Source organism: Triturus cristatus, chromosome 10 (assembly GCF_964204655.1).
Source record: "Triturus cristatus chromosome 10, aTriCri1.1, whole genome shotgun sequence".
Taxonomy (NCBI): Eukaryota; Metazoa; Chordata; class Amphibia; order Caudata; family Salamandridae; genus Triturus; species Triturus cristatus.
This window is the reverse complement of record NC_140593.1, coordinates 1,226,322,170-1,226,347,849: the sequence shown is the minus strand read 5'-3', so window position 1 is coordinate 1,226,347,849 and position 25,680 is coordinate 1,226,322,170. Positions and strand designations below refer to the sequence as shown.

Genomic DNA, 25,680 nt, shown 5'->3' with positions numbered 1-25,680 from the left:
TATACAGTTGCTCCTGATCAAACCCAAGGGATGTTGTCTTGTGCGATTAAATATATTAAATATAAATAAATGTGGGTACAACTTAATTCATTTGTTGCAAAAAAAAGATGATGAATATTGATCCCTCTCCCCAGATATTATTGTCCAGAGCAAGGCCTTACAAGCTAGTCCCAATACTGCTCTCTCAAACTCAGTTTCCGTCACCGTCAGGCCTCTGAAGGAGTCCGTCCATTCTGGACTTAGTGGGTGCACAGAAGACAGGGCTAAGTCAGCTGAACTTATCACCAACCTGGTTCTATGTTTGGAGCCCAATGCATTGCCTCTGACCCTGTGCCATCTCTCCTTACAGTTTGTGGGCGTGGAAGGCTTCATCACTGCTATCCTGGATCTCCTGCCCACCAGGTACAGCTTCCGGTTCCAGCGGGAGGTGGCGGTGGGTCTGTGCTGCGCCCTGATGTTCCTAATCGACCTCAGCATGCTGACAGAGGTAAGGTTCTCTTCACTACATTCCATCTTTATAGCCAGCATTAATCTTCCATACACAATAATATGTTACCTGACCCTGTCTGTCAACTGCTACAGTCTCCTATATGGGTGTGTGAGTGTTTGTGTGGCTGGCTGTGTGGCTGGCTGTAATGTGTAATGCTGGGTGTGTAAATGGGTATGTGAGTGCATGTGTGACTGGCTGTGTGGTTCGTCAGTGGGTGTGTTTTGTAGGTGTGAGTGGCTGTACAGGTGTGTGAGTGGTTGCATGGTTGTGTACAAGAGTGTGAGTGGGTGTGTGAGTGCCTGTATGGGTGGATGCATGAGTGGTTCTCTGAGTGGGTGTGTGTGTGACTGTATGGGAGTTTGAGTGGGTGTAAGTGGTGTTCTGGGTCTCTGAGTGGGTGTATGAGTGACTGTATGGGTGTGTGAGTGGTTGTGTGTGGCTCTGCATTGGTGTGTGAGTGGCTTTACAGGTGTGTGAGTGGGTGTGTTAGTGAATGGTTACGTGGGTGTGTGTGAGTGAGTGCCTGTGTGGGTATGTGAGCGGATGTATGAGTGGTTCTCTGATTGGGTGTGTGTGTGGCTGTATGGGTGTGTGAGTGGTTGTGTGTGCCTTTGCGGTGGTGTGTGAATGGCTTTACAGGTGTGAGTGGGTGTGTTAGTGAATGGTTATGTGGGTGTGTGAGTGAGTGCCTGTGTGGGTATGCAAGGGGGTGTATGAGTGGTTTTCGGAGTGGGTGTGTGAGTGGGTGTGTGTGCTTCTGCAGTGGTGTGTGAATGGCTTTACAGGTGTGTGAGTGAGTGGTTATGTGGGTATGTGAGTGGGTGTGTGAGTGGCTGTATGGGTGAATACTGCTGACAGAGGTAAGGTTCTTTTCACTACATTCCATCTTTACTGCCAGCATTAAACACTCTTACATAATTATATGTTCCCTGGTGCTGTCTGTCAACTGCTATCGTCTCATGTGACTGTCTCCTCATGAATGAAATCCGAGGAAGCGTCTGTGACTTAACTCTTGAAGTAATGCTTCATAATCCCGCAGGATTACATCCTTTTTAAATAGGGAAAAGAAGATTACCTTGCCATCCAAAGGTTGATTGGCTGATTCCCAGAATAGTTCAGGATTAAATCAGAGTAGCCACTCCCAGTGTCCCATCACACCTTTTGTCACGACTTGAGTGCATGTCGCCCCCTTACAGACCATCATAGCCGGTCCAGCTGTACCATGAGCTTGGACTCCAACACCTTACATTATAGGTTATTGAGGCAAGGACAGGTATAGCCAGGTCTCCAATCCCAGCACAGGGCTTCAGGTGTTGGAAATGAACACTGCAAATGCCCTACTGGGACAGCTAGGCCAGGGTGAGTTGACTCTGCAGCTGGTGACACTTACCACGTGGCTTTACACGGTCCCCGGGTTGTCGTCCTTCGAGGACATTGGCCCCTCTACATAATGCAACATCTCTGGAGAGTTCATGGTTTGAAAAACAATAAATAGAAAAACAAATGTGGACGCTGCCTCATGGAATCTGAAAACGTTGAATTGTTGTTCATTTTTAGTTTATTTTGGGATTTAGCTATATATACGGAGTATATATTCACTCCAGAAAGGCACCCGGACACGGTTGCAGGTATTATTTCGAAATGATGTATTTGTGGGTCCGTTCATGGACATACCATGCCAGTCAGTATTTCTGTGCTGTGCCTGTGTCCTCGAGGCCTGGGCAGTCCTTCACACTGATAACAGGGCGATACCATTCCCTCTCGCAGGGGACTGGCGCTATCCGTCCTTCTGACACAACGACATGGAAGCGCCCAACGTGACCAACCTAAAATAATCATTTAAACAGACACGAACTCGGTTGTTTTTATGCTCGTTTCTATCTTGTTCTACATCACTGCTGTATAAGAAGAAAAAAAGTCAAATTTTCAATGCGCCCCGCCCCCCACCGCCCCAACCTCCCTCCTGTGACCGATGGGATCCTCTTGGGTACCCTAAAAGCCCCGCTTTCCCTGTGAGATGCGCTTCAGCTGACCACGGCTCTTAATTTACAGTTTCATTATTTCGTGCGGTACTTCAAGCCCTTTCCCGGTGACCTTCTGACCCCTGTTAAAGCCCTGACGCAGCCTCGAGCCCTGACGCAGCCTCGAGCCCTGACGCAGCCTCGAGCCCCTCCAGCCCTGACACAGCCTCGAGCCCTCAGCAGCTCGAGCCCCTCCAGCCTCGAGCCCTGACGCAAGGGCTCTACCTCGAGCCCCTGACGCAGCCTCGAACCCTCAGCAGCCTCGAGCCCCTGACGCAGCCTCGAGCCCCTGACGCAGCCTCGAGCCCCTGACGCAGCCTCGAGCCCCTGACGCAGCCTCGAGCCACTGACGCAGCCTCGAGCCCCTCGAGCCCTGACACAGCCTCGAGCCGACGCAGCCTCCAGCCCTGAGCCCCGACACAGCCCCTGAGCCCCGACACAGCCCCTGAGCCCCTGACGCAGCCTCGAGCCCCTGACGCAGCCTCGAGCCCCTGACGCAGCCTCGCGTCCACGGATCGCGCTGCTGCGTGTTTCACCACAGCCAGCATGGAGGCTTTCCTGCGGTGTCTCGTCCTATTAATCCATGCTTTGAAAAGCTTTCACGTGGAATTAATCAACAACACTTATAAACACACGCGGTTGTGGTGGAACGTGGAGCCCGTCAACACCGATATCAAATACGTTAATACAAAAAGCGTGTTCGGTGGTTTGTAATCCACACATTTAGATACGTGCAACATGACAATTGCAATTCTTTTAGCTCCCAATTGATTGATCGAAATTGTAAGGTTTGTGTCTCCCAGTTCCGGACTGTCGGATAGAGGGCAAAGCTGGGTCGCTTTTAACAAGCATTTGCAATGCAATAGGTCGTGCATTTGCGAGAGTTTAAGCTATTGGCGTTGTAAATGACAATGCCTTTTTTGTATCTGTTTTAAACACATAAATGAAAGGCATTGTCATTTACAACTCTTATAAATGCGAGGCCTATTCAAAGAAGCTGCCGCCACTTGTTGTGGGGCCGCTCGCGCTGATGTAGGCCCTCGTTACATGCCCTGCAGCTATAATAATGGACACCACACTTTGTGTCTGGGTATCGGCGCGTGACTGCCTCAGCAGGCCGCGCCCCTTTATTTTATACGGAGGCGTACGCCACATTCGTGGCGTACGCGTTGCGTAGTGACCTTATGTGCTCTAGCCTCTAACGCTAGAGCGCTAACTGTAACATCCCTCCCCAACTTGGACAACAAAATAAACCAAAGTCCATAACAGTCACTCACTTGCTTGGCAGGCAAAGTCTTTAAGGCGGCTGCTGGGCGTGGAGTTCGCTCTCAGACCATACCTGGCAGTGGCACGAGTGCCGGAGCTGGGTGGGTGGCTATTCGGGGCTTCACCTTCCGTGGGGGCATGATGGCTCTGCTCTGGGGCGCTGCAGGCTCCACTGGACGTCAGTCCTGGTCCCAACTCTGGGGTTGAGATCTCTTCCTCCCCTCCGTCCAGTCCCCTCTGGTCGCGGTCGGTGGCCTCCGGAATGCGTTTGAACCACGAGATGTTCCTGGTGGTCGACTCCACCCCTCTTTCTGCTGTGACCATTGTACCCCGCCTCTGTGCCACAGTCCAACTACCTGGTTCATACCGGGGTCTGAATTTTCCTCCTGGCCTTCTGTCCTTCACGAGGACGCTGTCCCCTGGTCTGATGTCGCGGTCTCGACTGCCTCTGGCCCGGCTTACTTGTCGGTTGCGGTGTGCTCGTCTTTGGAAAACCTCCTCCGCTTCGAACGGTGGGGGCGCCCACCCAGGGACTGTGGGTAGCCCATCGCGGCGGGGCCCATTGAGCATGAGAGACCACGGGGCTTGTTTGGTGGAGCAGTGGGGCGTGCTCCGATATTCTCCCAGGAATCGCTGGATTTCCCTCTCGGGGTCTAGTTGCTCCACGCCGGCTATTCGAATTACTTTATTCAGGGTCCTCATGAATCGCTCTACTTCTCCGTTGGCCTGTGGCCACTGAGGAGTGATTCGCCGATGTTGTACTCCCTGATGCTGAAGGAACTCCCGGAACTCATGACCGTGGAAGGGTGGCCCATTGTCACTCTTCACCTCCGAGGGGCGCCCGAACATGGCAAATATTTTCTCCAGCGCTGGTCCCACGAACATGAAGGCTGTGGACGGTAGAACTTCCACTATGGGATACTTCGAGAAGTTGTCAATGACCACCAGCGACACTTTTCCGTTTGGGAGGCTCCCGAAGTCTATACTAATCTTGTCCCACGGGTACCTTCCTGGTTCTTCTGTCACGATGGGGGCCGGAGGCTCCGGGCCGCTCGTCACCTGGCACGCGGCGCAGCTCCTTACCACCTCGTCCACCATGCCATCTAGCCCCGGGAACCATATCTTCGCCCTCATCCTGGTCTTCATCTTCTCCGTCCCTTGATGGCCGTCGTGAGCAATGGTCGTGGCTTGACGGCGTAGTGCGGCGGGCATGACGATCCTAGACCCTCGCAGGACGACACCATCGCGGGTCATACTTAGTTCATTCCGCACTCGCCACATCTGCTGCAAGTCCTTCTTGTCCTCGTCTGCCCACGAGTTGGCGGTGTGCAGGAAATCAGCCCAGGACCCTTTTTGAAGAGCTCCCCGTGTCCTTGCCAGCACGGCGTCGTGCTCCCCGGCACGTATGATCTCTTGGATTGTTAGTATCCGAGGGCAAGTCAGAGCAGCTAAGAGGTCGATGTGTGCTTCGGTTTCCTCTTCCTCTTCTTTCCCGACCGGGGACGTCGCCCCCTTTTCCGGGTGTCGTGACAAAGTCTGCCGGGTTCTTCGCACCTGGCCGGTATGTCACCTCCATCTGGTATTGCTGTAGACCAATGGCCCACCTCTCGATCCTCGGGGGGGGTGGGGTGCTGTCCCTTTGAACAGGGGCACCAATGGCTGGTGGTCTGTCACCACAGTAAAAGGGTGTCCGCAGACATATAGGTGGAAATGCCGGCAACCCCATCGGATGGCTAGTGCTTCGCGTTCAATCTGAGAATACCTCTGTTCAGTTGGGGTGAGTGCCTTGCTGGCGTATGCCAGGGTGGCCCATGTTCCTGGTTCTTGCTCTTGCGTAAGGACTGCGCCCAGTCCCACCGGGCTGGCGTCGACAAGTAGTTCTGTCTTCCTGGTCGGATCAAAGTAGACCAGAGTGGCCTGGTCCAGCAGCGTGGTCTTGATAGCATGGAAGGCATCTTCTTCCTCTTGCCCCCAGCGCCACAGGGTGTCTGTCTTCGTGAGGCGTCTGAGAGGTTCCGCCGTGGTGGCCAGGTTTGGGATGAACCGCCCACAGTACGTGGCCATCCCGAGAAAACTGCGGACTTCCGACGCAGAAGTCGGTGCTGGGGCGTTCTTGATGGCCTGGGATTTTCTTGGATCTACTTGAATGCCATGGTTGGTGAACGTGTATCCGAAGAACTCGATGCTTTGTTGAAAGAACTGGCACTTCTCCTTGTGCAACGTGACCCCAAACTCTCTCAGCCTCATCAGTGTGGACCGGACTCGTCGGTAGTGTTCATCCACTGTTGTGGCGTGTATCAGTATGTCATCACTGACGTTTAGTACTCCTGGTAGCCCCTGCAAGATGTCTCTGATAGTGTTCTGAAATATTTCGGCCGCCGAAGAGATGCCAAAGTTAAGGCGTCGGTACCTGCGTAGCCCCAGGTGCGTGCTGAAGGTAGTGATATACCTGCTCTCTTCGGCCAGCGTTAGTTGGTGGTACCCCGCGTTGAGGTCCAGTTTGGAGAACCACCGTGCTCCGTTAAGGTCTGCGATTATGTCATCCATCGTGGGCGTGATGTGCCTCTCCCTTTTGATGGCCTTGTTGGGCAGCCTCATGTCGATGCACACTCGAATCTTGCCTGGTTGCCGGGGCTTTTCCGCTATCACCATGGGTGATACCCAGGGGGTGGGTCCGGTTACTGTCTCTATGACACCTTGCTCCTCCAACCTCCTCAGCTCCTCCTCTACCAGCGGGCGTAGGTGGAAAGGAATCCTCCTGTGTTTTAGCGCTGTGGGTGTGACTGAACGGTCAATGTGGAGCTTGACTGGTGGTCGTCGGATGTTCCCCAGACCAGTGAACAGCTCCGGAAACTGGTCCAGCAGGGTAGTCGTCTGGGATTCTTGCACCTTCCGGAGGAATGCGATCAACCCTAGGTCTTCGGCTGCGTGCCCGCTGAGGAGGGTGTCTGCCTCTTGATTGATCACATGTATGTCAATCGTTATCTCTGCGTCATCTGACTTCACCGGCACCGTCATCTTTCCTGCCAACGGCAGCGGTGTGTCACTTCCGTAGGCATAAATCTGGGCTTTTGACCGTCGGAGTTCAGGCTTGGGTCGGAGGCGATTGTATTGTTGTACTCCCATCACGGTGACTGACGCCCCTGTGTCGATCACTGCGTTTATCCGGGACCCAGCGACTAGGACGTCGCACCTCGGTTGTGGTCTTCTCGAGCTCTTGAGGGCTCTGGTGAATAAAATCAGGTATGTCTCCCCTTCGTCATCATCGGACTCCATTGCATCTTCCTGCAGGGCCTGTGCTTGCTTGCGCCCTGGGTTGGTGGGGGAGGACAGCTGGGATAGTTGTCTCACCATGGCCTTCTCCGGCCTCTTTCCCCTCCGGTCCCGTTGCGTGGCTCGTTTGCGACAAACAGACGCAAAGTGGTTCATCACGCCGCAGTTGTCACACGCCTTTCCTTTCGCAGGGCACGTCCTGCCTCCGTGCTCATCATACCCGCAGTACCCGCACGGCGGGAAGCTTCACGCGTCTGTATTGCGTCGGCCCGCTCTGTTTTGACTGTTACTCCTGACCCGGCGCCTCGTGTGAGCGCCATCTCCATCTCCTCTGCGCGGGCGTCGGATAGATCATGGGACCGTGCCAGCACTAGAATGTCCGCCATCGGGATGTTCGGTTGGCGGAGAATGAGTGTCCGTAGCTTTTTGCTGCGTATGCCGCATATTATCTGGGCTCTGATCTCCTCCTTGGCTCTATCACCCACGAGGTGCGTGTCTGCCAGCACCCTCAGTCGAGCGTGGAATGCATCCACCGACTCCCCTTCCTTTTGCCTCGCTTGGCGCAATTTGAAATGTTCAAAATCCGGGTTCAACTGGGGGTCGAAATGCGCATTGAGGCCTCTCACGGCCGCGTCATAGTCGTCCGCGTTCCCTGTGTTGGGGAGGTGTTTGAATAGGAGATAAACTTCTTCCCCTGCATAGTGGAGTAGTAGAGACCTTTTCACGGTGCCATCCGTCTCCCTGGTGCCCGCAAAATAGTTGTCGAGTCGGCCAATCCACGTCTGCCAGCGTGGGGCGGCTGTGGCAGGGTCAGCAGCTTCACTAAACGGCGGCAGAACGCCGGACGCGGGGTGCAGTGGCACTGCCTGGGCGGGGCGCTCATCATCCCCCATGGCTCCCTGGGGCACAGCACAGCAGGAGGGACGGCAGCAGGCAGAGGAGGCCGCAGTGGCAGGAGATGCCCACACTTGGTGTTGACAGAGGGCGTCAGGGCTCAGCCAGGGCACAGCAGGCAACTGGGGCAGAGGGCTTCAAGGCCCAGCCAGGGCACAGCAGGGACACAGAGTCATACAGTTCAGTGGCAGGGATGTTCATCTGCCAAGATGGGCTGTGTTCGGTGCACACGTGCACTCACCGTTGGTCAGAGGGGCCCAGCTGCACTGCCCGCGTGAGACTGAGCCTGTTCCAGTCGGGCCCGTCAGGAACACGTGCGCGCGCGCGGGACTGCCGCGGAGCGCGTCTATCAGCTGGGGCACACGTGGTCGATCTTCGCTCTCGTCGCCAGTGTTGTGGGGCCGCTCGCGCTGATGTAGGCCCTCGTTACATGCCCTGCAGCTATAATAATGGACACCACACTTTGTGTCTGGGTATCGGCGCGTGACTGCCTCAGCAGGCCGCGCCCCTTTATTTTATACAGAGGCGTACGCCACGTTCGTGGCGTACGCGTTGTGTAGTGAGCTTATGCGCTCTAGCGTCTAACGCTAGAGCGCTAACTGTAACACCACTGTCCCCGCGGCTTGGAAAGTGAAAGCGGGCATGGTGCGCTGAATGTTGCAGGAATGTGAAACAAGAAAGGCTTGGGTCCTATCACTTACTGGCCTGGACCACTTTAATTTAGAAAACAAGAAATTGGCCAGAAAGGTTGTTAAGCAATTATTTACCAATACCTAGCCATTAAATCCTAAGCATGCGTAGTTTATTTTACATTATGTTTCAGTTTCAAATTCTTATGCATAGGAACATTTCGTCATGTCCTTAAAAGAGACATACATTTTACACATTTAACACCAAAGATACATATAGATCCAAACACAAAATACTCAATAAACACATATACAAAACATAAACACCATGTGAAGTGCCGATTGCCTCCTAAAAGTCTTTAGAGGACACCAGTCTTTGTATAACACATGAAGAAACAGGCGGACGTATCTTAATTCAAGCGTTCTGCCTGTTTACTGAGCTGAAGGCTACTCTGTGTACAAGGGGTCGTTACCCCATAAGGGGGTACATCTCTTTTAAAACTCCCTGGAGTGCCCCATAAATATCTTGACTTCAGCTCAGAGAATGTTGCAGGAAAGCATGTTGTTCCTGGAGTAGGACAAACTCATTAAAGGAAATAGTGCTAACAGTCTAAAAAAGACATACCGTGTAACAACTGAAGTAAAAGGGCCAGACCTCATGGGAGGTTACAAATGAAGAAAAGGCCGTACTAAGGAGGGACTAACAGCCTATTAACAAATCAGAAGCAAGCATTTACGAAGGACAATGACACAAGCCAATGACAAATATGGGCGGCGAGTGGGTGGGGCTTCTATTCTATACTCCAATACAGCATGCCTCAGAGCAGCGCATGCACTGCCCAGGCGAGACCTAACAAAAATGAATTTCACCTTTTGTGATGTAACTGGTGCTCATTCATGTAAAGCGCTCCAATACCTTCGGGTCGGGTTTGCGCTAGATTAAAATGCAAACAAAAAAATGTAATCGCTAGACTATCACAAAACCAAGTGTGTAAAAGAAAAAATAACGTTTGCGAATTTTGCACATCGGTGCTCAATACCAAAATGCAAATGCTAGTCATGGCTGGGTCGAGATATTATGCACTTAAACCATCGGCGTATCATAAGTCTTTAAAATAATACTACGATTGCCAAACCTCCAAATGTTCTAAACTTTAAAAATAAAAATACAAAAAAAATATTAGCAGCAGTTCTTGTCCTAGCATCAAAGGCTGTAGTGCAAGAACCAAATAAAGATGAAACCACGTGGTCATTAAAAACAATGTCACCCTTAAATATTGCACGGATAGGTTTCTCACCACCTGATGAACAAATGTCACTGGTTGCTTGCGACTCGTCCCTATTCACCATTAAGTACTATACAAATATTTCACATCCTCGTCAACTCACTTCCTCACCCTCCATTTTACTTGTGATGCGTCCCCCGCTCAAACCTCATCTAAAGGTTCCCTGACAGGAATGCCCCCATGCAGATCGAAAGCAGATTTTAAGGCCTCTTTGGCTATGCAGCCTTTGATGGTGCTTCTGTGATTACGGCTGGTGCTAGTACCTATGCATTCTTATTTTCTGAAATCTGCCACCTCCGAGCTTTCCCCTCACAAAGGAATAATCTGCAAACCTGACACTGAGCGTCTCTATTGCAAAGTCTGACCCTGCTTCACAAATCGCCCATGAGTACCAAGCAGCCGTGTTGTGTTAGGACTTGGGACCCAAAAGATGGCATAACAGCCAGTGGAGCTGCTGACTGGAGTTGGGGAACCAGGTTGGAGCCTTGGCATCGGTTCAACATCCTGCGATTGTGGGTAAATTCCTAAATCTCCCCGTGCCTACAAAAAAACAAGCAGCAAATTTAAATAAACTGCAGTCTTTTACTTCCAACCAGAGACATTGTACAGTCCTTGATTTAAACCACTGCTATTTGGGGAGTGAGCAGAGCCCGGTGTTTAGTATTTGCAGATTTACTGTGCAGCAAGACTACGAGTACCAGATTGCGCTACTCTTGCATGCGCGAGGACACACATGTCTGCACGCCCATAACCCCTCTTTATGGTGCTGCCTATTTTAGTTGCAGTTTCTGCAGGAGGAGGGTGCGGCGTGCAGGAGGGCCTCTCTACGGTGTGTGTGTTTTTTTCTCTCTAGTTAGCTCACTGTCGGAGTTCCCGTCTATTTTCATTGGAGGACCTGACACCATCTGACCAGAAAGGAGTGTGGATGCAGGGCGGAAGGCCTGCGGGTGGATTGGAGGGCTTCAGACTAACTGATGAGGAGTGGGGAGGGAGCGCACGACTGAGTTTGCAGGGTTACGAGTGAAAGCAGGCTGGGATCCAGGCCAGGGTGCGGCGTTCAGCTAGCATGGGGGCACCGATGACGAGTATTATTACGGGAAGTACGGTGTGGTGTGGGCGGGGTGCCTCGGTGGTGGGGACTTGGTGGTTAAGGGAAGGCGGGTAGGCATCGGCATGTGCAATGAAGATGTGCCCCAGAAGCGTGGGATCACCCTTTCCACAGCATACACGCACTGTAGAAGGCTGATCGATTGCTAAGATACGAGCCTCTCTCCTCTGTGTGGAGCTGGGCTGGGCACGCGCCGTTGTTTCTACCCGTCCAAAGTACGCGTGGACCACTCGTTCTGTCATCTGAAGCGCCGGGCTCGTGATCGGGTTGTTTTCCTCCAAGCGGGACTGCTTGGGGCGTGGCTTCAGCGTTCGGCTCGCGCTCCCAGGGTCTCCTTTGACAAGTTTGTACGCGTGCACATCTCCTGTCCGTAGGCGTGCACATCTCCAGTCCCCCTTCGGCAGAAAAATCAACAACAATAGATCTCGCAAGGCGAGGCCTAAAAATCAATAAATTTGGGGTTTCATATAAGAAGGACTCACTGCACTCCTTAAATTGTCCATCATCTTCTCGCACCCGCAGTCTGGGGTGCAGGCTATGAAAAAAGAAATACAAGACAACAGGCCTTCCCTCTCTTTCCTGCATGCTAACCCTCGCTGTCCCCCATGCAGCCTTCTCCCTCTGTGTTCCCCATGCTAACCCTCTCTGTCCCCAATGCAACCCCCTCCCTAACTGTCCCCCATGCAACCCTCTCCCTAACTGTCCCCCATGCAACCCTCTCCCTAACTGTCCCCCATGCAACCCTCTCCCTCTCTGTCCCCCATGCATCCCTCTCTGTCCTGCATGCATCCCTCTCTGTCCTGCATGCTAACCCTCTCTGCCCCCATGCAACCCTCTCCCTCTCTGTCCCCCATGCAACCCTCTCCCTCTGTCCTGCATGCTAACCCTCTCTGCCCCATGCAAACCTCTCCCTCTCTGTCCCCCATGCAACCCTCTCCCTCTGTCCTGCATGCTAACCCTCTCTGCCCCATGCAACCCTCTCCCTCTCTGTCCCCCATGCTAACCCTCTCTGTCCTGCATGCTAACCCTCTCTGCCCCCATGCAACCCTCTCCCTAACTGTCCCCCGTGCAACCCTCTGGCTCTGTCCTGCATGCTAACCCTCTCTGCCCCATGCAACCCTCTCCCTCTCTGTCCCCCATGCAACCTTCTCCCTCTCTGTCCCCCAGGCTAATCCTCTCTGTCCCCCATGCAACCCTCTCTGTCCCCCATGCTAACCTTCTCTGTCCCACGTGCTAACCCTCTTCCTCTCTGTCTCCCGTGCCCAGGGCGGAATGTACGTCTTCCAGCTCTTCGACTACTATTCGGCCAGTGGGATGACGCTGCTGTGGCAGGCATTCTGGCAGTGCGTGGTCATCGCCTGGGTGTACGGTAGGTTGGGTGACATTGTGCAGAGGCTGCTGGGTGTGGAGGCTGGGTACTGGGTGTGGAGGCTGCTGGGTGTGGAGGCTGCTGGGTGTGGAGGCTGCTGGGTGTGGAGGCTGCTGGGTGTGGAGGCTGCTGGGTGTGGAGGCTGCTGGGTGTGGAGATTGCTGGTGAGGAGGCTGCTGTATGAGGTGGCTGCTGGGTGTAGAGGCTCGTGGGTGTGGAAGCTGCTGAGTGTGGAGGCTGCTGCGTGTGTAGGCTGGGTACTGGGAGTAGAGGCTACTGGGTGTAGAGGCTGTTGAGTGAGGCAGGCACTGGGTGAGGCGGCTGCTGGGTGGTGAGGCTGCTTGTGTGGAGGTTGCTAGGCGAGGTCGCTGCTGGGTGTGGAGGCTGTTGGGCGTGGAGGCTGCTATGTGAGGTGGCTCCTGGGTGTGGAGGCTGTTGGGTGAGGCTGCTGCTGTATGAGGAGGCTGCTGTACGAGGCGGCTGCTGGGTGTTCGGGCTGCTGGTGTGGAGGTTTCTAGGTGCGGTCGATGCTGAGTGTGCATTCTGCTGGGTGTTAAAGCAGCTGGGTGCTGGTGAGGTGGGTACTGGGTGTGGAGACTGCTGGGTTAGGTGGCTGGTGGCTGCTGGGTGAGGAATCTGCTGAGTGAGGGGGCTGCTGGGTGAAGGGGCTGCTGGGTGAAGGGGCTGCTGGGTGAAGGGGCTGCTGGGTGAAGGGGCTGCTGGGTGAGGGGGCTGCTGGGTGAGGGGGCTGCTGGGTGAGGGGGCTGCTGGGTGAGGGGGCTGCTGGGTGAGGAGGCTGCTGGGTGAGGAGGCTGCTGGGTGAGGAGGCTGCTGGGTGAGGAGGCTGCTGGGTGAGGAGGCTGCTGGGTGAGGAGGCTGCTGGGTGAGGAGGCTGCTGGGTGAGGAGGCTGCTGTAAGAGGAGGCTGCTGTAAGAGGAGGCTGCTGGGTGGGTGCTTGTACACTGGTAGGGCTTGCAGTCCAGGCTGGAAGCTCAGAGCATCTTTCACCCTTGAGACACTGGTGAAGGTGAGATTATGAGGGCATTACGTGTGCTCTCTGGAACTGGCAATAACAATATTGTGTGCACAGTTTCCCACACTGTCCAGTCTTAGGTACACCCAGACACTGGTTGTGCACGGCTGCATAGTACACACTCTTGTTCCCAGACAGGACACGGGTATCCGCTCTGGTATTGTCTGTGCACACTATAGCTCACACACTCGGTTGGTTCCAGCTGTGCACGAGGATGGGCACTCAGTTATTATTACCATGGGGCCACTGAGTACACATCTGCTGTCCCCTGGGGTGGCTTAACTTGGTGCACAGAATCATGCAGGCACACAGCTAAGATGTATGTAAACTCTTTTGTGCACACGCAGCGTGTGCACAGAATCACGTAGGCACACGGCTGAGATATATGTAAACCTGCAGACACAAGTACAGGACAAATGTAAACCCCTCGGTGCACACTCAGTGTGTGAGCAGAAACCTGGCTCAACGTCTTAGTGCACACATAACGTGCACAGAGACATGCAGGCACACGGCTGAGACAGGCAGGGGAACATGGACAAATGTATGACGTGCACTGAAACACAAACGCAATCTAAGAGCTCATACCCACATGAGTGTGCAAGGATCACACTAGTGTGCCCCAGGTTACACACAGAGCCTACCTGAAAACCGTACACGGCGGTGTCTCCTTCACCTCACTACATTCGCTGTCTGATAGAAGTGTGTTCCTTCCATTGAAGTACTGTCCAGTACTCACCCCTCCTGAGGCCCAGGGAGCTTGGCTCTGAATCTAGGGAAGCTCTGGTGCCCCCAGGCTCCACGTGCCCTCTCTTCGGTTCATCCTGCCACACTGACCCTACTCCTGTGACTCTAGAATACCCAACTCCTCCAACAAGGAAGGTCCTGAGAACAAGGAGGGCGGGGTATCCTATCTGTGAGGGCAGAGGCGGGCGGGTGCCAGTGCCACACAGGCCTCAGGGGCTGGTTACTTGTGCCAGCCGTGCGGGGCACGCGCACCCTTGGCATGCTGGCACCCTACAGGCCCCACGCCAGTCATGTCTGGGTAACAGCAAGCAGAAGACATGGAACGGAAACGCAGCTTGTGCTTCGTCCTTCTGTTGACTTGAACTTCCACAAACTCTTTTCTGTGCCAGAAAGAGGGCACCTATGGTAGTAGTTATCTGAGACAGTGGGCAGGGTGGGCGCCTCATGGCTGTGGGCGCCTTGGAGGTCCGCTTCACCCTCTGGTGAGATGTTCCCAGGTGCCCTGGGCAGCGCCCACAGGAGGAAGATGGACATCCCAGCTGGTAGGGCTCTGAAGTCTGATCTTTGGATGAATCTGGGCAAGAAGGGATGGTGAATGCCAGCTGAAAGGGGTAGCACTGTAAACAGCTGCCCTTAGGTCCTGGGACCATCTCTGGACCTGTTGAAGATACCCCTAAAGGCACCGGGCCCCACAGTCAGGACTTCCCTGAGGGTCTGTGGTGGGCGGTAAGGTGGTCTGTGATCAGGGCTTGAAGATACCCAGATGGCTCCCGGTCCCACAGTCAGGACTTTCTAGATGGTCTGGAGTTGGCGGTAAGGTGGTCTGCGCTCATGGTTTGAAGATACCCCGGAAGGCGTCGGGTCCCACAGCGAGGACTTCCTAGATGGTCTGGGGTGGGCGGTAAGGTGGTCTGCGCTCATGGTTTGAAGATACCCCGGAAGGCGTCAGGTCCCACAGCGAGGACTTCCTAGATGGTCTGGGGTGGGCAGTAAGGTGGTCTGCGCTCATGGTTTGAAGATACCCTGGAAGGCGTCAGGTCCCACAGCGAGGACTTCCTAGATGGTCTGGAGTGGGCGGTAAGGTGGTCTGCGCTCATGGTTTGAAGATACCCTGGAAGGCGTCAGGTCCCACAGCGAGGACTTCCTAGATGGTCTGGGGTGAGCGGTAAGGTGGTCTGCGCTCATGGTTTGAAGATACCCCGGAAGGCGTCAGGTCCCACAGCGAGGACTTCCTAGATGGTCTGGGGTGGGCGGTAAGGTGGTCTGCGCTCATGGTTTGAAGATACCCCGGAAGGCGTCAGGTCCCACAGCGAGGACTTCCTAGATGGTCTGGGGTGGGCGGTAAGGTGGTCTGCACTCATGGTTTGAAGATACATCGGAAGGCGTCAGGTCCCACAGCGAGGACTTCCTAGATGGTCTGGAGTGGGCGGTAAGGTGGTCTGCGCTCATGGTTTGAAGATACCCTGGAAGGCGTCAGGTCCCACAGCGAGGACTTCCTAGATGGTCTGGGGTGGGCGGTAAGGTGGTCTGCGCTCATGGTTTGAAGATACCCCGGAAGGCGTCAGGTCCCACAGCGAGGACTTCCTAGATGGTCTGGGGTGGGCGGTAAGGTGGTCTGCGCTCATGGTTTGAAGATACCCCTAAAGGCACCGGGCCCCACAGTCAGGACTTCCGCCAGGGTCTGCGGTGGGCAGTAAGGTGGACTGTGCTCAGGGCTTGAGTCTGTGTGTAGACATGAAGGGGGAGCCCTGTCCCCCAGACCACCAACCCTCTCGTGTCTCTTCCCGCCCAGGTGCCGACCGCTTCATGGATGACGTCGCTCGCATGATTGGCTACCGCCCCTTCCCCTGGATGAAGTGGTGCTGGTCATTCATCACGCCATTCGTCTGCATGGTGAGTGCCTCGCTGGCCTGGCGCCTCCTTCAATGCGCTGCAGTGTGAGATGGTGCCCGCGAGGAGAGGTGTCCCGGCTTTGAACCCTTGTCCTCTTTTTCTCCTCAGGCCATCTTCATCTTCCACCTGGTGAACTACAAGGCCTTGACCTACAACAACAGCTACACGTACCCCTGGTGGGGGGAGGCCATCGGCTGGGCCTTCGCCATGTCCTCCATGCTCTGCGTCCCGCTCACATTCATCTACAAACTCTCTCGTGCCAAGGGGACGCTGAAGGAGGTGAGTGCGGGTCCGGGGCCCCTCATGGAGTCCCCTCCTCGGCTTCTATCCGCCTCCCTGGTGCTCTCCCCGGCCGGCAACGAGCTCGGTCCCTACCGCACCCTCTCTCCTCTCAGCCACCCCCCTCGGTGGAACTACCTCCATCTATGAAACTCCCTCCTTCCCTGCAGCTGTCTCTCTGCATCTCTGTCCTTCTCCTGAAGCTATCTCTATCTGTCTCTACAGCTCCCTTCCTGCAGCTGTCTCTCTCCATCTCTGTCCTTCTCCTTGAAGCTATCTCTATCTGTCTCTACAGCTCCCTTCCTGCAGCTGTCTCTCTCCATCTCTGTCCTTCTCCTTGAAGCTATCTCTGTCTGTCTCTACAGCTCCCTTCCTGCAGCTGTCTCTCTGCATCTGTCCTTCTCCTTGAAGCTATCTCTATCTGGCTCTACAGCTCCCTTCCTGCAGCTGTCTCTCTGCATCTCTGTCCTTCTCCTGAAGCTATCTCTATCTGTCTCTACAGCTCCCTTCCTGCAGCTGTCTCTCTCCATCTCTGTCCTTCTCCTTGAAGCTATCTCTATCTGTCTCTACAGCTCCCTTCCTGCAGCTGTCTCTCTGCATCTCTGTCCTTCTCCTTGAAGCTATCTCGATCTGTCTCTACAGCTCCCTTCCTGCAGCTGTCTCTCTCCATCTCTGTCCTTCGCCTTGAAGCGATCTCTATCTGTCTCTGCAGCTGTCTCTCTGCATCTCTGTCCTTCGCCTTGAAGCTATCTCGATCTGTCTCTACAGCTCCCTTCCTGCAGCTGTCTCTCTCCATCTCTGTCCTTCTCCTTGAAGCTATCTCTATCTGTCTCTACAGCTCCCTTCCTGCAGCTGTCTCTCTCCATCTCTGTCCTTCTCCTTGAAGCGATCTCTATCTGTCTCTACAGCTCCCTTCCTGCAGCTGTCTCTCTCCATCTCTGTCCTTCTCCTTGAAGCTATCTCTATCTGTCTCTACAGCTCCCTTCCTGCAGCTGTCTCTCTGCATCTCTGTCCTTCTCCTTGAAGCTATCTCTATCTGTCTCTACAGCTCCCTTCCTGCAGCTGTCTCTCTCCATCTCTGTCCTTCTCCTTGAAGCTATCTCGATCTGTCTCTACAGCTCCCTTCCTGCAGCTGTCTCTCTGCATCTCTGTCCTTCTCCTTGAAGCTATCTCTATCTGTCTCTACAGCTCCCTTCCTGCAGCTGTCTCTCTCCATCTCTGTCCTTCTCCTTGAAGCTATCTCTATCTGTCTCTACAGCTCCCTTCCTGCAGCTGTCTCTCTCCATCTCTGTCCTTCTCCTTGAAGCTATCTCTATCTGTCTCTACAGCTCCCTTCCTGCAGCTGTCTCTCTGCATCTCTGTCCTTCTCCTTGAAGGTATCTCTATCTGTCTCTACAGCTCCCTTCCTGCAGCTGTCTCTCTCCATCTCTGTCCCTCTCCTTGAAGCTATCTCTATCTGTCTCTACAGCTCCCTTCCTGCAGCTGTCTCTCTCCATCTCTGTCCCTCTCCTTGAAGCTATCTCTATCTGTCTCTACAGCTCCCTTCCTGCAGCTGTCTCTCTCCATCTCTGTCCTTCTCCTTGAAGCGATCTCTATCTGTCTCTACAGCTCCCTTCCCTGCAGCTGTCTCTCTCCATCTCTGTCCTTCTCCTTGAAGCTATCTCTATCTGGCTCTACAGCTCCCTTCCTGCAGCTGTCTCTCTGCATCTCTGTCCTTCTCCTTGAAGCTATCTCTATCTGTCTCTACAGCTCCCTTCCTGCAGCTGTCTCTCTCCATCTCTGTCCTTCTCCTTGAAGCTATCTCTCTGTCTCTACAGCTCCCTTCCTGCAGCTGTCTCTCTCCATCTCTGTCCTTCTCCTTGAAGCTATCTCTATCTGTCTCTACAGCTCCCTTCCTGCAGCTGTCTCTCTCCATCTCTGTCCTTCTCCTTGAAGCTATCTCTATCTGTCTCTACAGCTCCCTTCCTGCAGCTGTCTCTCTGCATCTCTGTCCTTCTCCTTGAAGCTATCTCTATCTGTCTCTACAGCTCCCTTCCTGCAGCTGTCTCTCTCCATCTCTGTCCCTCTCCTTGAAGCTATCTCTATCTGTCTCTACAGCTCCCTTCCTGCAGCTGTCTCTCTCCATCTCTGTCCTTCTCCTTGAAGCGATCTCTATCTGTCTCTACAGCTCCCTTCCCTGCAGCTGTCTCTCTCCATCTCTGTCCTTCTCCTTGAAGCTATCTCTATCTGGCTCTACAGCTCCCTTCCTGCAGCTGTCTCTCTGCATCTCTGTCCTTCTCCTTGAAGCTATCTCTATCTGTCTCTACAGCTCCCTTCCTGCAGCTGTCTCTCTCCATCTCTGTCCTTCTCCTTGAAGCTATCTCTCTGTCTCTACAGCTCCCTTCCTGCAGCGGTCTCTCTCCATCTCTGTCCTTCTCCTTGAAGCTATCTCTATCTGTCTCTACAGCTCCCTTCCTGCAGCTGTCTCTCTCCATCTCTGTCCTTCTCCTTGAAGCTATCTCTATCTGTCTCTACAGCTCCCTTCCTGCAGCTGTCTCTCTCCATCTCTGTCCTTCTCCTTGAAGCTATCTCTATCTGTCTCTACAGCTCCCTTCCTGCAGCTGTCTCTCTCCATCTCTATCCTCCTCCTGCAGCTGCCTCTCTCTGTCTCTATTGTTCTCCTGCAGCTGTCTCTCTGTCTCTATCGTCCTCCTGCAGCTCTCTCTCTTTTTATCCTCCTCCTGCAGCTCTCTGTCTCTCTCCTCCTTCTGAAGCTGTCTCTCTCCAGCTCTATCCTCCTCCTGCAGCTTTATCTCCTCCTGCAGCTCTCTCTCAGTCTCTATCGTCCTCCTGCAGCTGCCTCTCTGTCTCTCTCTTCCTCCTGTAGCTGTATCTCTGTCTCTATCGTCCTCCTGCAGCTGCCTCTCTCTGTCTCTATCGTCCTCCTGCAGCTGCCTCTCTCTGTCTCTCTCTTCCTCCTGTAGCTGTATCTGTCTCTATCGTCCTCCTGCAGCTGCCTCTCTCTTATCGTCCTCTTGCAGCTGCCTCTCTCTGTCTCTATCGCCCTCCTACAGCTGCCTCTCTCTGTCTCTATCATCCCCCTGCAGCCCTCTCTCTTTGTGTCTCTTTCGTCCTCCTGCAGCTCCCTCTCTGTCTCTATCATCCTCCTGCAGCTCTCTCTCTGTCTCTGTAGTCCTCCTGCTAGCCTGCTGTAGAATCTCACCCTTTGCTAGCCTGCTGTAGATTATCACCCTTTTCTGGACTGCTGTAGATTCTCACCATTTGCTAGACTGCTGTAGATTCCCACCCTTTGCTAGACTGCTGTAGATTCTCACCCTTTGCTGGACTGCTGTAGATTCCCACCCTTTTCTAGACTGCTTTAGATTCTCACCCTTTGCTAGACTGCTGTAGACTCTCATCCTTTGCTAGACTGCTATAGATTCTCACCCTTTGCTGGACTCCTGTAGATTCTCACCCTTTGCTGGACTGCTATAGATTCTCACCCTTTGCTAGACTGCTGTAGGTTCTCACCCTTTGCTAGACTGCTGTAGGTTCTCACCCTTTGCTAGACTGCTGTAGGTTCTCACCCTTTGTTGGACTGCTGTAAATTCTCACCCTTTGCTAGACTGCTGTGAATTCTCACCCTTTGCTAGACTACTGTAGATTCTCACCCTTTGCTGGACTGCTGTAGATTCTCACCCTTTGCACTCTCTCCTTCTTTCAGCGTTGGCAAACCCTGACTGAGCCCATCTGGAGCGCCCACCACATGGAGTACCTGGCACCTTGCACAGACATCAAAGGCTTGACGAGGGTGGACTCGATGCCCGACAGCAAGATCATCATCTTCGAGAGCGTCATGTGAAGCAAGATGAGGCGTCAAGGCGCTTGGCCCCACCCACTGCGAGTCCCCATCACCTGCCCGAGAGCAAAGCGGAGGGAAAGCGGGGCCAGCCTTGTCACCAAACCCCACAAATGCACCTCGAACCCCAAGTACTATGACTGTGGCCCCCCACATCTCATGAGTGACATTGCTCCCCACACCACTCCTTGCACCGACATGCCAAGGCCATAACCTGTACCTCCAGCGCCCACATGTGTGCTTCCGCCACCCCACACTCTCCCTTGACAGGTAGTTGGTTCGAACCCAAGGTTTGTGGGGCTCGGAGTTGTCACTCTGAAAAGGGGTACCTGGAAGCCCCCAGTAAGCATGGGTGGCAGAGAAGATGGGGGAAACAGGGACAGGGAAATGTTTTCGAGGGTTCCCCTGCTGTCCCTGTCATGTTTATTCCAGGACACCCCTTCCCTTCACTTCTGAAGTGCCGGGCCCCAGCCAAACTGCTCCCCGCCTGGACACACATTTTGCTGCTATTCGAGGAAAACGATTCAGTGCTTGATTTGAAGAAAAAAACAACTTCGATGTCGCAGGCCTTCCATAAACGGCTGCAGAAGCCTGGGGTGTGAGAGACAGACTTTTCATTTTTGCCACCAAGGAAGAACACGAGATATTTTTATTTTTTTAATTAAAAAAATATTAACGCATGTTCAAAAATCACAGTCAGGAGCCCGTCTTAGGGGTGGAGTTCTTGCAGACCCCACACTCCCCAGCCCCAGCATCAGGCATCCCAGAATGCCCTGCGATGCAGAGTAGGCCAACAGCGTGATTTACAGAGGGGCTGTGTTGTATCACGCCACACCGCATGCTTCTGGGGGCGAGGGTGGCACCCGCTTGTACTTTCACTCCCCCACGAATGCTAAGGTGCAGTATCTCACCCAGTCCGGGGGTGTAAGGCGCAGCCTGGTACATGTGGGCCTGCTTTTCCCTTTACAAATGCGGGTGTGCAGGGGACAACGACAATAAAAAGGGTCGGGTGAGTCAGTCACGCCTGGCATGGGCAACTGGGGGTTAATGATGCATCTAAGATGTATGCGTAAGCGACCCATGGCCACCGAGTCATTTCACTAGTCCAAATCTGAAGGCAGACTGGCCTTAAATGTGACCTCTCTTCGTGACATCAGAAGCTGGGGTGCCAGGCGGGTTACACATGGGCATACCAATATTGTTTACATTTAGAAAGAGAGCTCTCTGGGTGATGGGGGGTTGTGCCAAGCTTGGAGCTTCCGTTATGTGCCAAGGGGTAAATGAATCCACCCATGTGGTCCCTGCTCTGGGCCCAGTCCTCAGAGCTCACGTACAGCCCAGTACGCCTCCGCTTCAAGGGCCAAGAAAGCTGCCTCTTTCTGAGACCGGTACATACTGGGTGGCACAGTGTGTTGGCATAGCTAAGGACATCTGAGATACCTTGTTTTGATGCTCGGATCTCCCTTTCTGGGTATATTTTTAGATAGAAGTCGTTTAACTCGACACCTTTGAAATAATTCTTAACCATGGCCAGAATAGCTCTGGGCTCTGCTTACAGCGGGCGAGGGCACACCAGAGGGGGCATCAGGTGTTTGGCACCAGGATGGGGGCCTCAATGAGGTCACTTAATGTATTAGACAGGTCACAGGGGAGGGGGGTCAAGGGAACATATCAATCTGTTTGTAAACCTCTACGCCAGAGTAGGAGGGGCCTAAAAAAAACACAAGTTGCACCCTTGACCAGGGCCAGAGCTGTTCCCGTGTACATGGCATCATCCGTGGCCAGATGAGTGCCCGCGTAGGGCATTCTGCATGTTCCCTTAAAGAGGCCTAAGGTAGCCACCATCGTTGTGCGAAGGCGTAGGGCGTTCACTCTACTCACAGTAGTAGGAGGGTCCCATTCAGAGGTCTTAGTTGGGTCACTTTGACGTTTCTACATTTTGCGCCCCATTCAAGATGGCGCCGCGTAGGGCCTTCTAACAGAGAGAACCCATCCCACCTCCCAGCCAAAAAAGGTTCTGAAATTGTCGACCTGCTTGTCACAAAGCACGGCTTGAACATTCATCCTGGCGGCGTGATGTGGGTCTCACCCAGAGCGCTAGAGATGCCCTGTCTTCATGCCCAGCATCCTGCCATACTGTAGCCAAGCCAGTATTTGCACATTTCTTTTTATAGGAAGAGGCTATTACTACATATATGTATATATATCTATAAATGCAGATATACATATGTACAGAGAGAGATCTATATTTATATATGACATTGCTCTATCAGTGGTTGTTTGTAGGACCTGTGCTGAGGGCCAGTGCCAGCCGGGGGCAGCGCTGCCATGCCCAGGGTCAGGACCTTCCACTGAGTGCCAGCTGGCCAGCGTGGCTCGGTGGACAAAGAGCCCATGCCCACCAGAGGCGCCGGGCACTTCTGGACATCGTGACATATCACGACAGGCCAGGCCTCGGAATGGTGTGCGTGGCGCTGCCCCTTTAAGGTGGGCGCTTCTCTCGCGGGTCTTCCGCACTTCCACTGGGAGGAGGAAGTGGAGAGAGGTATTTTTTTTCATTTTATAACAAGTCTCCACTTCTCTGTTCCTTGTTTATATTTTTTTCGGTTTTTGTACAAATTATCACTCGTGCGAGAAGTGGGCTGTGCTTGTGTTTCCGGTGTCAGCGCTGGGAAGCCAGAGTGAAGATTGACTTCAGGCGCGCCTTCGAGTGAAGGGTGCCCACTGCAGGCCCGACTGTGCCAAAAGGCCTTTGCCATGGTCTCGCCCCATTATTTCGTTCCTAAGCAGGAGCCGCCCATGGCGGTGGGGGGAGGGGGTTGAGGTTGGGGGGGGGGGGGGGTTGTGAAGATTTTACCGCCTCTACGCCCCCCACCTCACACTTGTGGTGCTTACAATTAGACATTAGTGTTTTTTCCTCTTGAAGTATTTTAAGCACATGTATTTCAACTAAGTATTGTGACCTGCTCCAGTTTCAAGTTCAAAAGGTCCCTCCTTTCAACCTCCTAATGTGAAGCCCTCGAAAAACAGGTGCTTTAGGGAAGACTCACCCGAAGCCTTTCCGCTCTTCCATCGCCGAGGGCTCGAGCTGGCCACGTTAGGTTTCCCTCGCCCAGCCCTGCTTTTTGCTTTGCACTCTGGGACTTGTAGTCCTGTGTTAACGTTCGATTACCGAGCATAGACTGCGTCTGCATTTTCAAACTCTGAGGTCAGAGTTACAGTCGCTTCGTGTTCTGTATCCACTGATTGACCATCAATTCCATTTTGTTTTGAAGTGGGGGAGGGGGCGGGGTTGTGGGGAGACGACGGGGATCGCCGGTGCTGTAGCAATATCCTGGCTGAGATTAGCGCACCTCAGTAAAGAGGCGCTGTAAATATGTAAATAAAACGAAACCGAAACCGAAAACCTCACCAGCTTGCTGCCCGAAGGACAGCTCACCAAACCTTGCTTACAAATGGGATTTTGGGGGATAGAAATCTTTTTAGTAAACAGGGTCTTTTGTTGTGCATACCGGCAGTGATTCATAGTTGTATTTTCATGAGCAATTTATTTTCGAGTCCTGCTACAATGAAGACGATAGAATGATGTAACATGTATTTTGTTGATTGTATTTTGCTGTAATGTTTGTGAAACTGTTGATGTGCGATGGGAGTTTCCTGCAGTTCTAGACCTGAAGGGGGCGCTCAGGAGGCCTTGAATATAACACAGAGCTAGTCCAGGGTAACACAAGCTGGCATGATACCTAGAGAGGCACGCCTCTGCCCCAGACTACCCCAAGGAGGGTTCAATGCCACTGTGAAGAAGGGAAACGCAATATTGGCCAAAACCTCAAGAGAGAAACAGCCAATAGGAAAGAAGTTTACAGGCTTTGGCGTGGGCTAATGGACAAGGGGCTGGCATGGGCCAAAGGGCACGAGCCTTAAAAGCACTAGCAGGCGCCAATGGGAGAGAGGCTTACAAACATTGAAACAGACCAATGGGCGTCAGGCTTACAAGCACGGGCACTATCCACAATCAATGAGTTGCAAGCTGCCCCCAGACAGGAGCCCTCCTGAGTGACCATAGGGCCCTCAAATCCCCTTTCCACAAGTTCTGTTTATTTCTTTTTATTCTGGTCCAAATCTAGAGCTACTGATATAGAAATCTAATATCTACTTATACCAGTGCAGGCCTGCAAAGGGGAACCAGGACTAGACAAGACACTTATTGTGCCTGACATAGGACAACTGGATGCCTCAATGTCAGTGCTCTCCACCTGGCACCTGCCGCTCAGTGACTGACGCTACGTTTCGTACCAGCAGGCATGGCACCCCGTGACTTACGCAGGGCACCCTGTGACTTATGCACCGCACGCTGTGACTTACGCGCCGCACCCTGTGACTTACACAATCTTATCCGCGGACGATGTGCTTGTTGACTGACTCAACACATCTCATCAGCAGGTGAGGTGCCCATTGAGTGATGTAATACGTCTCATCAGCAGCTGAGGCATAAAGTGGCTGATGCTCTTTGACTGACTAGATACGTGTCATTAGTGGACGAGGCGCTCATTAACTGACACTATGTATTTTACCTGGAGGCAGCGCATCCCTTTGACTGATACAATACATCTCATCAGCAGCCGAGGTGCTGATTGACTGACTCAATGCATCTCATCTATGGGTGACGCACCCATTGGCTGACACAATAAATCTCATCAGCGTCCGCAGCCCTCATTGACTGACACCATGTATCTTACGTGGAGGCAGCACACCCTTTGACTGATACAGTACATCTCATCAGCGGCCGAGGTGCTGATTGACTGACACAATGCATCCCATCAGTGGGTGACACACCCATTGGTTGGCAAAATACGTCTCATCAGCGGCCTGGGCGCTCATTGACTGACCCTGTCTATATTATCAGTACACAGGGCACCCTTTGATTGACACCATACATCTCATCAGGCACCCTTTGAATGACACAAAACATCTAATCAGTGGGTGAGGCGCTCATTGACTGACTCAATAACTCTCATCAGCAGCCGAGGCGCTTATTGACTGACCCTGTGTATATTATCAGGAGGCATGGCACCCTTTGAATGACACAAAACATCTCATCAGGCACCCTTTGAATGACACAATACATCTAATCAGTGGGTGAGGCGCTCATTGACTGACTCAATACCTCTCATCAGCAGCCGAGGCGCTTATTGACCGACACAATGTATCTTACCTGGAGGCATGGCACCCTTTGACTGACATAGAACATCTCATCAGCAGCCAAGGCGCTCATTGACTGACACAGTGCATCTCATCAGTGGGTGACATGCCCATTGACTGGCACAATACATCTCATCAGTGGCTGAGGAGCTCATTGCCTGACTCAATACTTCTCAACAGTGGTCGAGGCGCTCATTGACTGACCCTGTGTATATTGTCAGGAGACAGGTTACTGTTTGAATGGCACAATACATCTAATCAGTGGCTGAGGCACTCATTGACTGACTCCAAACCTCTCCTCAGCAGCCGAGGCACTTATTGACCGACACTATGTACCTTACCTGGAGGCATGGCA

The 25,680-nt window shown here is 53.2% G+C and overlaps 1 protein-coding gene across 3 annotated transcripts in view; it reads left to right on the top strand.

Annotated features, from left to right (window-relative positions):
- The window catches only part of SLC6A8 (solute carrier family 6 member 8), a 293,475-nt gene extending 270,259 nt beyond the window's left edge, over positions 1–23,216 (top strand). For 2 of the 3 annotated variants that reach the window (XM_085629797.1, XM_085629798.1), the window contains exons 9-13: positions 350–487; positions 12,234–12,336; positions 15,906–16,006; positions 16,115–16,285; positions 19,989–23,216. In XM_085629797.1, the coding sequence (XP_085485923.1) occupies positions 350–487; positions 12,234–12,336; positions 15,906–16,006; positions 16,115–16,285; positions 19,989–20,126 (651 nt within the window). In that variant the 3' untranslated portion in view covers positions 20,127–23,216. Of the gene's footprint in view, positions 1–349; positions 488–12,233; positions 12,337–15,905; positions 16,007–16,114; positions 16,286–19,988 lie in introns of those variants that run through there. The other variant, XR_014969688.1, reaches the window with a different exon arrangement.
- Positions 23,217–25,680: the final 2,464 nt, after the last annotated feature.